We start from the raw sequence: 15957 nt of genomic DNA on the forward strand, positions 1-15957 counted from the left end.
TGCGGGGAAGCGCCGGTTTCAAAATGTTATCAAGCATAAACGGCCAGGAAACAGGAGAGGGGGCACGAGTTCAAAGCGCCATTCGAAGCACGAGTGACACCTAGTTAGACAGATCCTGCAACTTCACACTACACGAGCACAGGATGCTGATATTGGGATGGACATTGATTACCAGTGACGGCAATCAAAGGAGATGGAAGTGATGAATGGCGGTGTCTGGGTGAATCGGGTTTGGAAATATCAGATCCAGCGACTGCCAGAGAAGACAGTATTTCACAATAGGAAGATAAAACACCAGCTATGATTTAGTTTGGATCAGATTTCAAAAAACATTGTTGATGCTGATATAGGCCAGTGTGAATGTTGGAACAGATATGGGTAATGGCAGATTCTGGCAGAAAATTCTGAGATGTTCTCATCAGAGAATAAATGAGGGCAAAGATCCAGCAATTGAAAGATGCTGTGAGCACAGTGGAAGTTGCTGGTTGCTGACGAGAATGGCAATATCTGATGAGAAGTGGGGGGGGGGGGGGGGCAGTGGCGGGGGATGAAATATTACGACATGAGAATTGCCAACCTGGATGGATCTAGCAATAAAGATGCTGATGATATAAACATTGATGATGTGGAAATGACAGGTTCCAGTAGCACTGAATGGGCAGAAAGGCAAGCTGATGGGTTTTATTTCGATCTCCAGCAGCCTTCAGATCTGAAGGTGAAGACGCATCAAATTGTTAAAGGAAAATTAGTTTGCTGCAGAAAAAGCAGAGCACCATTGATGAGATTCTAGCCAGAGAATAGGAAGATAGACAACCATACAAACAGGCCGCCAATGGATGGTAGATCGAGGATGCCCAGAAAATCAATTCCTCAGAGCTAACAGGGTTGCAGTCATCAGAGATGGTATTGAGATCTTGCAGAGAACTGATAGGAATAGACCCAAACACAATGAAAACCCTCCCTGTGAAAGATGTGGATTGACAGCATACCTGAGTAGAGATTTGCAGGCAATGATTAACCTGATGATGACTCTGATGCAAAAGAACAGCCATTGATATATGTGTCAGATGAAGTCACATTTAGAGCTGAGGTCAAGGATCATAAGAGAATGGGAGGCACAATCAGAGTTGTTCCCATCAGTGTTCGAAATATCGGTATCGCACAATGTATCACACCCTTGGCATACAGATACGTATCGGTTATAGCACGGGATATATCGTTTGTATCGTGTAATTTATCACACTTTTCGGGAAACATGGGGAAACATTGGAAAATTTGTTGAATTTTTCAATGAAACTTCAGGGATTATTAAAAAAGACCCTAATAGACATTTTTGAATAATAAAATCTCAAAAAAGAAGTGGACATAATAGGTTTACTTTGTATAGGGTCCTCAACTATGCGTTGTCCGATTGAACTAAGACAACTATATTCAGTATCCACCCCGTCCATCCATTTTTTCATATCATTTTAGACATTATCCAAAAAATGAAGCAGATCCAATAATCAGGTGGACCATACCATAGGAAACACTCGTGATTGACCATTAATGGGCCACAAAAGTTTGGATCAAGCCGATAATTGTTTTTTCTCTTCATTCAAACTTATGTGAAGTTATCAACAATTAGGTGCCTAATAAAATATAGGGAAAATCAAGGTACACCCTAAGAAGTTTTTAATGGTACCGTGTTCAACCACCACCATTTCCTTGAGTAAATTCCACCTTAACAATTGGATCTTCTTAATTCTTGGGATCATGCTATAAGATGATATGAAAAAACAGATGGATGGAATGGATAAAGAATACACACATCAAGTTAGGCCCCATGGTAGGGGTTGTACATTCTTGGGTGAGGCTAGGTCTCAGCTAATCTACTCCCGCCACCACACTGGATCTTATCATACTAAGTAAACTCTGTTGGGCCCACCATAAATGTATGTGGTTTATCCACGCCGTCCATTCATTTGTTCAGCTCATTTTAGGGGTTAGCACAATTTTGAAATGTATCCAAAGCTCGAATGGACCATACCGCATGAAACAATAGGAATACTGATTTCCACCGTCGAAACCTTCCTAAGGCTGAAAGTGATGTTTCTTTTTCATCCAACCTGTTCATAAGATCACAAAGACATGGATGAAGGAAAAGAGCAAATATCAGCTTGATCCAAAACTTCTTTGCCCCCAATGATTTTTCAACGGTAGACTTTTCAATTCACACTGTTTTCTGTGGTGTGGTCCACTTGAGCTTTGGATATGCTTCATTTTTTGGGCCAATATCATAAAATTATCTGGTAAAATAGATGGACGAAGTGGATAAAATACATTAATTACAGTAGCCCCACAGAGTTTACTCGGTATCCTATAACATGCAATCCGCTTCCCACCACACTGGCAATACGAGGGACCCAGATTTCCTACAGAAGGCTTCCTTCGCAAGGATGTTGGGTGGGGCCCACTATAATGTATGTTAGAAATCCATTCCATACATCCGTTTTGCGAGCTCATTTTAGGATGTGTGACCAAAATTGAGGTGGATACAAAACTAAAGTGGGTCACATGAGAGGGAAAATTAGGGAAAGAAATTCCTACCGTTGAAACCTTTCTGGGCTCCACCTTGATGTTTGTATGCTATCCAAACTGTTTATAAGGTCATTACAAATGGGATGAGGTGAAAACACCGAAAAGATAGCCTGATACAAAACTTTTTTGGCCATAAGAATGCTTCAACGGTGCTCATTGCATGCCCACTTTTTCCTCTCGTGTGGCCCACTTGAATGTTGGATACACCTCATTTTTTGTCGCACGTCCTAAAATGAGCTCACAAAACGTATGGACAGGGTGGATTTCTCACAAACATCTCGGTGGGCCCCACCCAGCATCCTTGCGCAAGAAGTTCCAGCAAAAGGCTTTCACAGGAAATCCGCGTCCCAATACCAGCACTACTCCCGGAGCTCGACTTATACGAATGATTCAAAGTTATATGGGCCCCACAATAATGTATCTATTATATTCACACCATTCAATAATTTGGAGCGATCATTTTAGATTATGAGCCCAAAAAATGAGTCATATAAGCTCAAGTGGACCACACCACAAATAGCAGTGGGACAGTGATTCTCACTGTTAAAACATTCGTAGGGCCCTCCATAACTTTTATTTTCCATCCAATCTGTTCATGAAGTCACACAGACCTGGATGAACAGGAAAAACAAATATCATATTGATCCAAAACTTTTGTAACCTCCAAAGGGTTTCAATGATAGACGTTTAATATCCCACTTCCGTTTGCAGTGTGGTCCACTTGATCTTTGAATTTGTCTTACTTTTCGGCTCAAGCCTAACGACGAGCTTGAGAAATGGACGAACGGTTTGGATATAACGTATACCTTATGATGGGACCCACAGACCTTGGTGACGTCAACACACCCATCAGCTTGATGGTGTGCGGTACAATGGTCAACCCAATTTCCATTAAAAAAGGCCCGGACGCCCTTTTTTTCAACACAAATAAGGTTCCGGCATCCTGGAACCCTAACATCCCCCCCAAATCAATGATTTCTCCGGATCTCGGCGATGATTTCGCCGGATTTTGGAGAGGATTTCTCCGGAATTCACCCAAATCCAATTGAAGGCTACTATCTTAGGTAGATTGAACATGTAAGAGATTTTTTTCTATATTTTTGAAATTTCTGGATGGGATGTGGATGAGATATCGCTGGAAAATCTGCAATATCAGGCATTATCGTGCGATATCTCATGATATTTTGTGATATATCGCTGACTGTTGATACCGATATTATCGATATTACGAACACTGGTTCCCATGAAAGATGATCAGATATGACACGGGATGGCTGCAAGCAAAGACCACTGGGTGGAGAAGAATCAGTCGTGATTCCAGACAACATCAGGACTGAGATCGACATCAATGGTCATGAAATGGATCAGATACCATGTTAACTTTTGGGCTACATTGTGAATAGCTCCATCTCAAATGAGTTCAGCAAAGGTTTCATAGGGATGCAAGATGTTGGGAAGCAAGGAGTGTATGAGATGGATATTAGAGGTGGGAGGCAAGGAGCATATGATCATGGATATTGTATCCTCTTCGTCTATCTGGGATCTCACGAGGCCACCATGGCCCTCCATAGTCCAATAGAGGTGGGAAGGTTTCATCATGCCATTGCATCAACACAGCCAAGTTTGCTTGTTATGGCACTACATTAGGTTTTGTATGACTAATGGTCAACAAACACTTGGGAGAGTTGCTCCCAAGTTTTGATCACACGGTAATCCGGCGAAGTGTACCAATCCAGGGCATGTCCATTTAGACTTTTTTGAAACAAGCAGCTCAAAGCCCCATTGACTATGGATGTGGGGGGGCATGGTAATAATTTGGGACACAAAGGTGTGGGATAAGGAGTGGTGGAGTGGTCTTTTTTCAGTCTTTGTGCTTCTAAGGGACATGGTGTCAGGATTCAAGTGTGTGTTTACAGCAATGCATGAGCCAAACCAGTCAGCTTAGTGATCCTTGTTGTGGGCAAAGCTGGACTCCATACACAATAAGTGGCAATTACGTGGTGCTCGGAGGGAGATTTCAACGTAGTCAAATTAACCTTTGAGAAATCAAATGGAGGTCGTATTACATGAAGCATGAGGGATTTTTCATATTGGGTGGACATGAACAAGCTGGTGGATATTCCAATTAGAGATGTTTACCCGAACAAACAAACAAGAAAGGGCTGTTATGTTAAACTTGACAAGTTTTTTGTTTCTTCTAAATGGGTGGAGAGATTCCCTTTACCGCATCAGAGGGGTCTCCCGAGGCCAGTGTCCAATCACCGTCCGGTTATTCTAGAAGTAGACAACGAGAATTGGGGTCCAAGAATGTTCAAGTTCGAGCTGATGTGGCTAGAAGTGGAGGGATTTTCAAAGTTGGAGTGGTGGAATTTCTCTGCGGGAAAGAAATATGCAAGGTACAAATTATTTCGGAAACTTAAATAACTAAAAGGTAGGATCAACATATGTATAGGGGAGGTGCTAGGTAAGCAGGAATCAGAAGTTGAAAGCATTCTTCAGGACATTCAAGCTCACAATGTGTTGGTGGACGGCGAAAGGGTTCAAGAAAAATCTTAGGTTTGGGATCCAGTAGTTCAGTTTTACAAGAACCTGCTAACAGGCGAGATCGGCTGCAACTTGATAATTTGTAACTTAACCAAATCTCTGTAGCAGAAGCCGGATCTCTAGAAAAGCCATTCTCTGAGGAAGAAGTCAAAGTAGCAGTGGAGTCCTTGGTTAGGGACAAGGCCCCAGGTCCTGATGTCTTCTCCATGGTATTTTTCCAGTTTTTAAGTGGTGAAGAGTGGTTTGGTTATTTTTTAGCCGAATTTTTCGAAAGAAGTCAATTACAGTCAGAGTTAGGTACCCCCTTCATAACAATTATTCTGAAAATAGGAGCTGAATGTTTGAGAGTTTTCAAGCCAATCAGCCTTATTGCGGGCCTATACAAGATCTAGCTAAAATTTGGGCTTACAATTTCTGACCAGTCCTAGCAAATGTAATTTCCAATGTTCAAGGTGCGTTTTTTGCCAAAAGATAGCTCCCGAATAATGCGTTCATTGCTCACAAGTGCATCGATTCATGGCATAGGGAAGGAAAAAAGGACATCATTTGCAAGCCAAATATTGAGAAAACATATAACCATGCGTATTGGGACTTCTTTAACCACATGTTGGGGCAGTTGGGATGGGGACAGAAGTGGAGGAGGTAGAACCAAGAATGTATACGGTTGGCCAAGTTCTTTGTGTTGGTCAACAGTTCCCCTCAAAGACTTCTTCAAGGTTTCAAAAGGTTTCTGGCTAGGGGATTTGCTTTCTCCCTTCTTCATGGTGGAAGCGGAAGCACTTAGTAAGATGTTGGATAAAGGTCAATCAGCTGGTCTCGTTAGCAGGTTTAGGGTGGAGAACATTGAGCTTTAGAATTCTCACCTCCAATTTTCCACTGACACCATTCTTTCTGTGATGTAGACGTAGATATGGTAGATAATTTGAGCAAAATTGTGACATGTTATGAACTACTTTCATGCTTGAAAGTTAATATCCTTAAAAGTGATATATTGGGTGTTTGCATTTCCAAAGGAGAGGTGGCGGGGTTGGCAGAGGTGTTTAGTTGTCATGCAGGGTCTTTTTACTTCGTCGTATCTCAACCTTCCCTTGTGTATTGGCAAACTCGCAAGGCATCTGTGAGATAAGGTAATTGAATGAGTAGAAAAGAATCTGTCAAGGTGAAAGAGTCGGCAACTCTCGTTGAGTGGCAAGCTAACATTAACAAAAGCAGTGATGTCAAATTTGGCGCTTTACGTCATGTATCTATTCAGGCGTCCAAAGTACATCTTGGATAGGTTGAAGACGTTAAGGCATGATTTTTTGTAGCAAGGAGCTGAAGAGAAACAAAGTTTCATCTACTGAGATTATGGAGAAGGGGAAGCAGGAATAAGGAAGTTGGAGCTGATGATTTTTTCTTTGTTAAGTGGTTATGGAGGTAACCTATGAAAGAAGGGAGCTTGTGGAGAGAGGTGATTGTCAGTAAGTAGTGATGAGTAAAGGATTCATTATTATATAGGGCTACAAGGTTGCGAAAGGAGGTTACTAGATTGGTGATTAAGTTTAAGGTTAGTTTCTCATTGAGTGATGAGGAGAAGATTTGTTTTTGGGAGGATGTGTAGATAATAGGAAAGAGGATGCTCCAAGCCGAGTATCCAAGGTTAGCAAGGATATCTCTAGAAACAAATATTCGCATTGCTTGTTGCTTCTCTCTCTGGTGAGGCAGTTGTTTGGTCTCCATGTCAGAAGAATTTGATAGACAGGGAAGCGGCAGAATTCATTCAGCTCCTGGCCTGTCTTCATTGCTACCACCCTTCAGTGGGTGAGAGGGATGTGATGGTGCTGAACAAGGTCCTCTATCCATTCCTTCTAGAAGTTAATACAAAGAGAAGGGGGGGCTGTGGGGGGTGTTGAGAGAGAGAGAGAGAGAGAGAGGTTCACACCTCTTATGTTTGGTTCAATGGCATCCTCCTAAGGTAGCAACATTTGCTTAGTTGTTGGCTAGGAAAAGGGTGTTTGCGATAATCCTATGGTGATTCCCAACATTTGCGTGATGTGCATGCAGAATGTGGAGTCAGTGAATCATTTATTTTGCACTAAGCTTTTACTAAACGGGTGCAGGAAAGATTCTTCAACTGCTTTAAAGTGTTGTGGGTGATATCAGAGTCCATTGATGGCCTTTTCCTAGCATGGCATAGGGGTGGGGTAGGGAAAAAAGGAAGGTTGGTCTATTACCTTGTCTTGTTCGTAATCATTTGGGCCCTTTGAAGGGAAGGAATAATCAGTGTTTTCAGAATTGAAGTGGCAAAGTTAGATGTAATGGGATGGGCCTCGTGCATAAAGGCTCTCGATGATTGTAATGTCTTCTTTGCTTGGGCATTAGCTGTTGTATTCTGCCTTAGAATCTTTTCTTTGACACCTCTTTAATAAAATCTCATTACCTTTAAATAAAAAATAAAAAATAAAACAAGAAGAAGAAGCCCAATCAACTGCTGAGGCAAACAATTCTCCACATAAGGCATTAAGATGGGTCATCATCAGACATTTACAACTTGGGAACCATATCGAGCAACTGAGAATCGGGAAAAAAGAAGTCCTCAAACATGGTGGGAAATATCTTACATTGAGAATAATCATATGATTGTGTGCATATTTGTGACAATACTCTAACTACATTTCTATAGGATGTACATCTATATGCACTACTCATCATGTATTTCCTACATTCTGGCCCACCTGATAGGTGGAATGGCCTGATTTTGAGTCAGGGGATAACACAATGGAACCTTTCTCATGGACAGCTCGAACAATCCACATAAGGAACAGATTGGTATATTTGGCGATCATATGGGATGGGTTGTACATGTATCTGGAATTGGCACATTTCTTGTCTTGTAATACTAGAAATCATGGTGACATGGCTCCTGGTAATTTAAACTTAATGGAAAGAAAAGTAAGAGCACAGAAGACAAACAAATCTGAGGAAGATATAGAATTCAGAATACCTTGAAATATGCTTGTTCACATGCCTCATTTGTCTCAAACTCTGAAAATTAAAAATAAAGAAAAATAGTCATGTTCAATCAAGAGAAGTTTGATTATTCTTGGAAAGTTGGCGGCGACAGGCCATATTCTTCTCTTCTTTTTTTTTTTTTTTTTTTTTTTTGGAGAGAGAGATAACAAAAATTTATTGCAAGACCGCGAAAGCAGGAAGAAAAAACTAAGATTAGGCAGAAAACCTGGAGGAAAGATCAGCGTGCTTAGCTGATTTTACAAAGAAAGCCCATTCCGAAACCACAAAAGTAATCGTATGAATAGTTTCTACTTGAGAGCAGTCCTTCTTCTGAAAGTAACGGCTATTACAGGCCCTCCAAATGAACCAAAGAGTTCCTGTCACAACAAGTCTCCAAATGGATTTCCGGGACTTCCCCCCACTCCTCCCCCATGCCAAGCCCACAAGAACTGATCAACCAACTTCGGCATCACCCACAAGATATGGAAAATGCGAAAAAAGTGCTCTCGGACTTGCCTGGCGAAGGGCCAATGAATGAAAAGATGATCAATGGATTCTGCATCCCTCATGCACATGAGACAGATGTTCAGAAGGATGAGAGACCTCCTCTGAAAATTAGGTACTTAGAACTATTTTCCTTCCCACAAGCCAAACAGAAGGCCACAATTCTCGTTTGGGTGTGGGAGGGTGCGGGGTGGGTGGGATTTGGCACATATTCATTTTATTGAAGCTCAAATCTTATATTTGGCCACATGCACGTGGTTTACTACAGGTGGAATATTCCCTGAAACCCCCATTCTGTACAGGTGGATGGGAGATGTCCCAAAAGTCTTCCAGTCCTAGCCATCCGAATCTTTTGCCTTTTCTTTAGACTTGACATATGTTCTCTTAAGCACCTACTTGTGATGAAGGACCTTCCAATCTGGAAGATTTTTTTGGCCATCCTCTTTCCACAATGGATCCCATCATCAAATCACATGGTCAGGACCAATAGGCCAAATCTATAAGAATGAGTGCATCTGGATATTAATCATATCCTAATGCATCAAGATTGATAATTCCTCTAAATATCATAAACCAATAGAAGGGACATAAATGAGCCATTGAAGAATCACATATAGTGCAACAATAATAACATTCATGAGAAGACATCTTGAAGAAGATGAAAGGTAGTATTACCTTCAGTTCTAGAATGCTTTTATGTAACTTAAGGTGGAAGAAAAGTCAAACAGAATTACAGATGAAACATTATCTTTCATATTCCAAACTAAGAAACTCATTTTCAATGTTCAAAAAGAGATCGTGGCCCCCGATAGGAGGGAGTTTGCACAAAATGCTTCTTTGGCAGTGGCACTAAGCAAATACAACTATAGTCTTCTCTTGACTAGGAACTACTAGGAGGATTCTTTCCAATTTATGTAACTTGGACATGAGCATAAGGTGTCAAACATAGGGACCCTCAAAACCTGATACACCTACGCAACTTCAGAAATATTTAAGGTTAGACATTAGAAAACTTTTTCACTACTTTATTCTTTTGTGTATATGAAAGATAACTATTGTGCGTACATGAGGATTATCAAACACAGGAAAATTAAACTCACCAATGAATGCGTAGCATAAACTGTCTCCAGTCTTATAATCTCGAATGACCTCAGCCCTGCAATTGCAAATTTATGTATGAAAAGAGCAAGAAGAATTAGGGGGAAAAAAGATTTACTATTAGACATGATTGAAAATTAGCAGAAAAAAAAATGAATAATTTATGCACTCACGATAATACAGTTCCAAAACGTGAAAAGATTGTATCCAAATCCTCATCCTGCATCATAGATACTCATGAGATATCAATCACTTGTGTCGATGTAATTTTGAGTAGAACTGAAAAGATTAAGGGTGATGAACCCTAGAATGGGAATCAATTGGGACGAGGACCCATGCAAGTTTTAAAGAGGCCAAACCATCTGGCGCATCCCACAAATGCAGATAGCAGGATATGCTTCCCATCATCAAAAGGCTCAAAATGAGAATGTAATGATAACATGTTAGGCCTATAATCTTATTATGCAATGGATTAGGTACCACCAAAGTGTCCCTTATGATATTACTGACTCAACATACTGTTTGATTGTACAAGTCAAAAGAACGCCATGGTCACATTTACATTTTAACTACGAAATTCCAGAGAAGGATTTCCATTTTGAATAATCAAGAAACATGTAACAATCAAAAAACTTAGGTGGGTCCTCACAATACCTAACATGATGTTTTCATGTAGTGCTGATGGCAGTTGGCAGTTGGCAGGACTTGAAAGTCAACTAGGTGTGAATTGCATTTGGAGCATGGTGCAGATAAAAATAAAAATAAAAAGATGCAAATCATCCAGGTTTTGAGGTACTGCCAAATTGGATCTAATCATTTTACAATTCAATGGATTGTTTGATCAAATAAGTTAAAGAACACAATCACATTTTAAAATTTAAATAGAAAGTTGGATGTCTATCTAGAGAATGATTTCCATTTTCCAAGTAGGAAAACCTGTAACAATATACAATGTGGAATGATAGAAAAATGAATATTTGATCATATCTTATTTTTTAGATTTTATGAAGATAGAGCCCTCATAGCTCATGAAGTTATCGATTCCAGGCATCGAGAAAGAAAAAGCAGTTTGGTCTGCAAGCTTGGTATAAAGAAGGCCTATGATCATGTTGATTAGAATTTTTTAGACTATATGTTTGAGAGACTTGATGGCGGTCCTAAATGGAGAGGATGGGCCCAATCTTGATTAAATCCCCATCTTTTTCAATTCTTATTAATGAGTCCCCTTTCAGATTCTTCAAGGCTTCTCGTGGTATCAAACAGGGCGACCCTCTTTCCTCGTACCTTTTCGTGGTCATTGGGGAAGTGTTTAGTATGATGCTTCACAAGGCAAAGGAGAATGGGTTAATTAATGATTTCAAGGTTGTGGATGCTGGGGTGTAAGTTAGTCACCTTCAATATGCGGAATATATAGTTCCTTTTTGTGACGCTAATTTGAAGGCGGTTGATAATCTCCGTAAGATTGTTGTTTGTTTTGAAACGGTCTCGGGGCTAAACATTAATGTCTCTAAATGAGAATTACTGGGAATTCATGTGGACTGTACGGAGCTTTTTTAGTTGGCAAATTTTTTTGGATGCAAAAGTGGTTCTTTCCCTTCTTCTTACCTAGGGTTGTCAATGGATCAGGCTGGCCCGACAAGCTTCTGAGACCGGCCCACCTCGGGTTAGGCTTGGGCCGGAATATCAGGCCCAAGGGTCGAGTTTGAGCTTAAAGTTGGAGCCTGTTTCTCAAGTGGGTCAAGCTTGGACATAGCTGTCTAATAGCCTGTCTACCTGGCCCATTGGGTTTTGCACTTTAGGGCTGGATTTAGAGAAAAAAGAAATAGAAAAAGGATTATACTATCTTAAATGCCATTAACAAATAGAACAAGAAATTTATCCATTTCAGACAGAGAGAGAGTGAGACAATGTGGAATGGATCTCTGTAAAGAGAGATAAGAGAGGGAGTGATGCACGGACATCTGATGGCCTAACCATAGATGCATGTATAATCAGGTTAAAGAGATTCAGATAATAAAATTAATCAACTAACTGTTATCAATCATGTCCATTAAGCAAATCTCAACACAGATATGAAATCATTCCATCAGGATCATGCCCCTTAGCATAAAATCACGTAAATAGTAAAAAGGAAGGACCTAGGGATATGCGGATCTCCCTGATCTAGCATAAACCAATCCATGGTCAACTTTGGATCCAATTCTCCTGTCTAGCTATCTCTCTTTTCCGTTCAAACTAAAAAGGAATATCTAGAGTATAACGAAAGAGATGAAGAAGAGATGGGTTCGAGATGAAAGAGAATACTAATTTTAAGGCATCAAAGAAAAGAAGACGGTTGATTCTTACATTTTCCTACACCTCGAAGATCTAGAAAGAAGGAAAATCTGAAACTAAGGTAGAACCCTTAACACCTAAGGGCCAATCCTGAAACCCTAATCACTTTGGTAAAAAGAGGAAGAAAACATACGAATTCTCATTCATTCACTAAATAAAATAAGGTTTCTCACAGTGTATATATATAAGCTACAGAAAAACAAAAAGTGCACTAAAGCCCCTGAAAACAAAGAAAAGAACAAAAAGACGCTTAAAACTAAAACACTCGCGCGATAGGGTGTGAAATCCACCCCATGGGCCTGCGGTCAGGGTGCGGTTGTGCCGCTCCTGCACTCGTAGTGCGTCAGAAAATGGGTCTGATTGACCTGGCATCCATCCACATCAACTCCCCCGCTCCAGTACACCGCCGACGACACCTCCTCCTCTTATACACTTTAAAGGATGCACCACTGGTGTTCGCATCAATTCTCCCCGGGTAGGAAGAATTCGCCACTAGTGAAAGTAAACTTCTGTATCTCTCGAGCAAATCGAGGTCGATGCACTGCAGCTCTGTCTTTGTGATCTAAGAGTTATCTATAATGGGCATGTTCCTCCATTTGAGTAGGAATTTCTGGAAACCCTCGGAGCTAGTGGAAACAGCCTCGGAGTCCAAAATTTCCTATATCTCCTCTATTCTCGATGCAGGTGGAAGAGAAGGTAAGATGGTATAGGAAGGTCAGCTGTGGCCAAGGTCCATATATAGAGGGGGTCTGGGAAGAAACGAGGGAACCAGTAGATAGAGGTGATGGCTCGTGATATGGAACTAGATCTTCCACATTAAATGTGGAACTGATGCCCATGGTGGCGGGGATATCAACAAAATAAGCATTAGACCCCAACATTTTCACAATTTTATGTAGGCCTATGCTACAGGCATGAAGCTTCTTTACGGATCCAAGTGAAAACCGATCAGACCTAATACGAACCATGATGTCATCTCCAGGTTAAAATTTCTTAAATCTCTTGTGAGTATCAACAGAAATTTTCTAATGTTCATTACCTGAATTAATCTTCATCTTGATCTCACCATGCAATGCATGTATATGCTAGGCAAATGACTCTCCTAACTTTGAAGGACGTTGTGGGGTAGCCATGGGGATCAAATCCATGAGGGCTCAGGGTTTAAGACCTAAAACAATTTCGAATGAGCTCATTCATGTGGACCTGTTCACCGAAGAATTATACGCGTACTCTGCTGTGGGAAGAGTAGTGTCCCAGGTCCTGTGGTGGTTTCCAACTAGATATCTCAACAAATTCCCTAGGCTACGGTTCACTACCTCTGTTTGACCATCCGACTGGGAATGATATGCTGAAGAAAATTGGAACCTCGTACCCAAAAGATGCCAGAGAGTCTTCCAAAAATAACTGGTGAACCCAGTATCTCCGTCAGACACGATGGATCTAAGTACTCAATAAAGTCGCACAACCTCCTGAAAACATAACTTGGCAACGTGGGAGGCATCTAAGGTCTTATAACATGGTAGGAAATGGGTCATCTTAGAAAATCGATCAACAACCACGAGTATAGAATCGTACTTAACGAATAGTCTTGGGAAGCCCAAGCACGAAGTCCATACTGACATCTTGCCACAGGGCATGTGGAACTGGCAAATGAGTATACAAACTTGTATTTTGTTTCCTCTGCTTCGCCAGTTGACATGTCCAACATTACCCTACAATCTTAGCCACATCTCGTTGGAGATTAGGCCAATAGAAACGATCAGATACAAGGGCAACTGTTTTAACTCGACCAAAGTGACATGCCATCCCTCCAACATGCAGCTCCCAAACTAGAAAATCGCAAAGGGATGTACGTGTGATACAAAGCTTGTCCCCTCTAAAAAGATATCCATCAGTAAGGACGAACTCCGCACTCCTCGAGAGCGGATCACTAGACAATGACGCATAAATAATCCCAAAATCAGGACAGTTTAAGTGCTCACCATTGAGTTACTCAAAGCTTGTAACTTCAATGCTCATGGACCGTAGCATCAAGACGCGATGGCTAAGCGCATTAGCAACCTTATTCTGCTTTCTGGCCTTGTGCTTAAGCACAAATGTATACTCTTGAAGAAACTGTTCCCACTTGGCATGCCTAGGGCTTAACTTCTTTTGAGAGCTCAAATATTTCAAGGCCTCATGATCAGAGAATATGACAAATTGTTGTGGTAATAAATAATGCCGCCAATGGCACAATGATTGCACAATTGCATAGAACTCCTTTTCGTAAGTGGAGTAGCGTTGTTTAGCCTCGTTCAGCTTCTCACTGAAAAGGCCATAGGATGTCCCTCTTGGCTTAACACTCCACCTATGGCAATTCAGGACGTGCCACATGCTATCTCCAAGACTTTGGTAAAGTCAGGTAGACGCATGACTGGCGCTTCCATCGTCTTCTTCTTAATTTCTGAGAAAGCCCGCACCGCGGCTCTAATCCACTGAAACTCCACTTTTTGTATGCAATCTGTGATGGGAGCCATAATCGAGCTAAATCCATGGATGAACCGCCGATAGAACGTAGCTAGGTCGTGAAAGCTTCACACATTGTGTATGATACGCAGCTCAGACCAATTGACAATGGCCTTGACTTTCTTAGGGTTTGCAGACATACCCTCTAACGACACAACGAACCCTAGGAAGATAACTCGGGAGGTCAAGAAGGAACACTTCTTGAGGTTCTCATAGAGCTTTTCTACGCGCAAGGTGTTGCAGACCTACCTCAAGTGCTCGATGTGCTAGCTAGGGGACGTACTATAGATGAGGATATCATCGAAGTACATGATTAAAAACTTGCCCATAAAGGGTCGCAACACCCAGGTCATCACCCTCATAAACATACTTGGGGCATTGGTTAACCCGAAAGGGCATAACCAGCCACTAGTACAGCCCGTCCTTCGTCTTGAAGGCAGTTTTCCATTCATCTCTCGGGCGAACACGAATTTGGTGATAACCACTCTTGAGGTTAATTTTTGAAAAATAGTAGAGGTGGCTATCATGTCAAGCATGTCATCAAGCCTCAGGATGGGAAACTGATACTTGACAGTGATCTTATTTATGGCCCTACTATTGACACACATGCACCGTGTGTCATCTTTCTTGGGCGTAAGAAGTGCGGGCACGGCGCACGGGCTCATACTCTCAAGAATGAATCCCTTTTTAAGCAATTCATCCACCTGCCTCTTCAACTCGGCATGCTCAGTGGGATTCATTCTATAGTCAAGGAGGTTTGGTAGGGTTGCCCCTAGGACGAGATCGATCACATGCTGAATGTCTCGCATCGATGGAAGCTCGTCTAGAAGCTCCTCAAGGAAGCCATCCCGAAACTCCTAGGGTATCCCCATAGCAACCTTGGGTGTACTCTCCTTAGCTAGTAGGTCGTACACCACAGTCCCCGCCTTGGTCTCTCTCTCAAACTCCTTAGCATCTATGATGTGGAGAGATTTCGATAGAGGCGCTCTTTGAATCTTAGGACCACCTGGGGACGCAACATCTTTCACTCCTGTGGATGATTTAGGAGGGAGCGGCTCAAGACAAGCTTCTTCCCTTCATGTTTAAACACACAATTATTCGTACGCCCGAATATTGTGACATCTTTGTCATAGAGCCATGGCTTTCCCAAGATGATATGACCAACGTCCATCGTGACCACATCACACCACAACTTGTCCTTGTATGGTCCAAACTCAATCGGAACAAGACATCGTTGGATCACAGGGAGGGATGTCGCATCCACCCAAGAAACTCTGTATGGGTTGGGGTGAGGGACTGGCTTTAACCCAAAGCGACTCAAAGTAACTGGGGAAACTACATTCTCATAGCTCCCGCTGTATATGATCATTTTGCAACTCTTTTCTCCACACTAGCGTAAGT

At 41.6% G+C, this 15957-nt stretch overlaps 1 protein-coding gene across 1 annotated transcript in view; it reads right to left on the reverse strand.

The window, feature by feature from the left end:
* The window catches only part of LOC131250623 (peptidyl-prolyl cis-trans isomerase CYP59), a 109151-nt gene that overhangs the window by 15675 nt on the left and 77519 nt on the right, over positions 1-15957 (reverse strand). The window contains exons 9-11 of the mRNA XM_058250912.1: positions 9891-9937; positions 9720-9775; positions 8108-8148 (exon numbers count right to left, since the gene is read on the reverse strand). Of these exons, the coding sequence (XP_058106895.1) occupies positions 8108-8148; positions 9720-9775; positions 9891-9937 (144 nt within the window). The remainder of the gene's footprint in view (positions 1-8107; positions 8149-9719; positions 9776-9890; positions 9938-15957) is intronic.

The sequence above is a fragment of the Magnolia sinica genome, chromosome 1 (assembly GCF_029962835.1).
Source record: "Magnolia sinica isolate HGM2019 chromosome 1, MsV1, whole genome shotgun sequence".
Taxonomy (NCBI): Eukaryota; Viridiplantae; Streptophyta; class Magnoliopsida; order Magnoliales; family Magnoliaceae; genus Magnolia; species Magnolia sinica.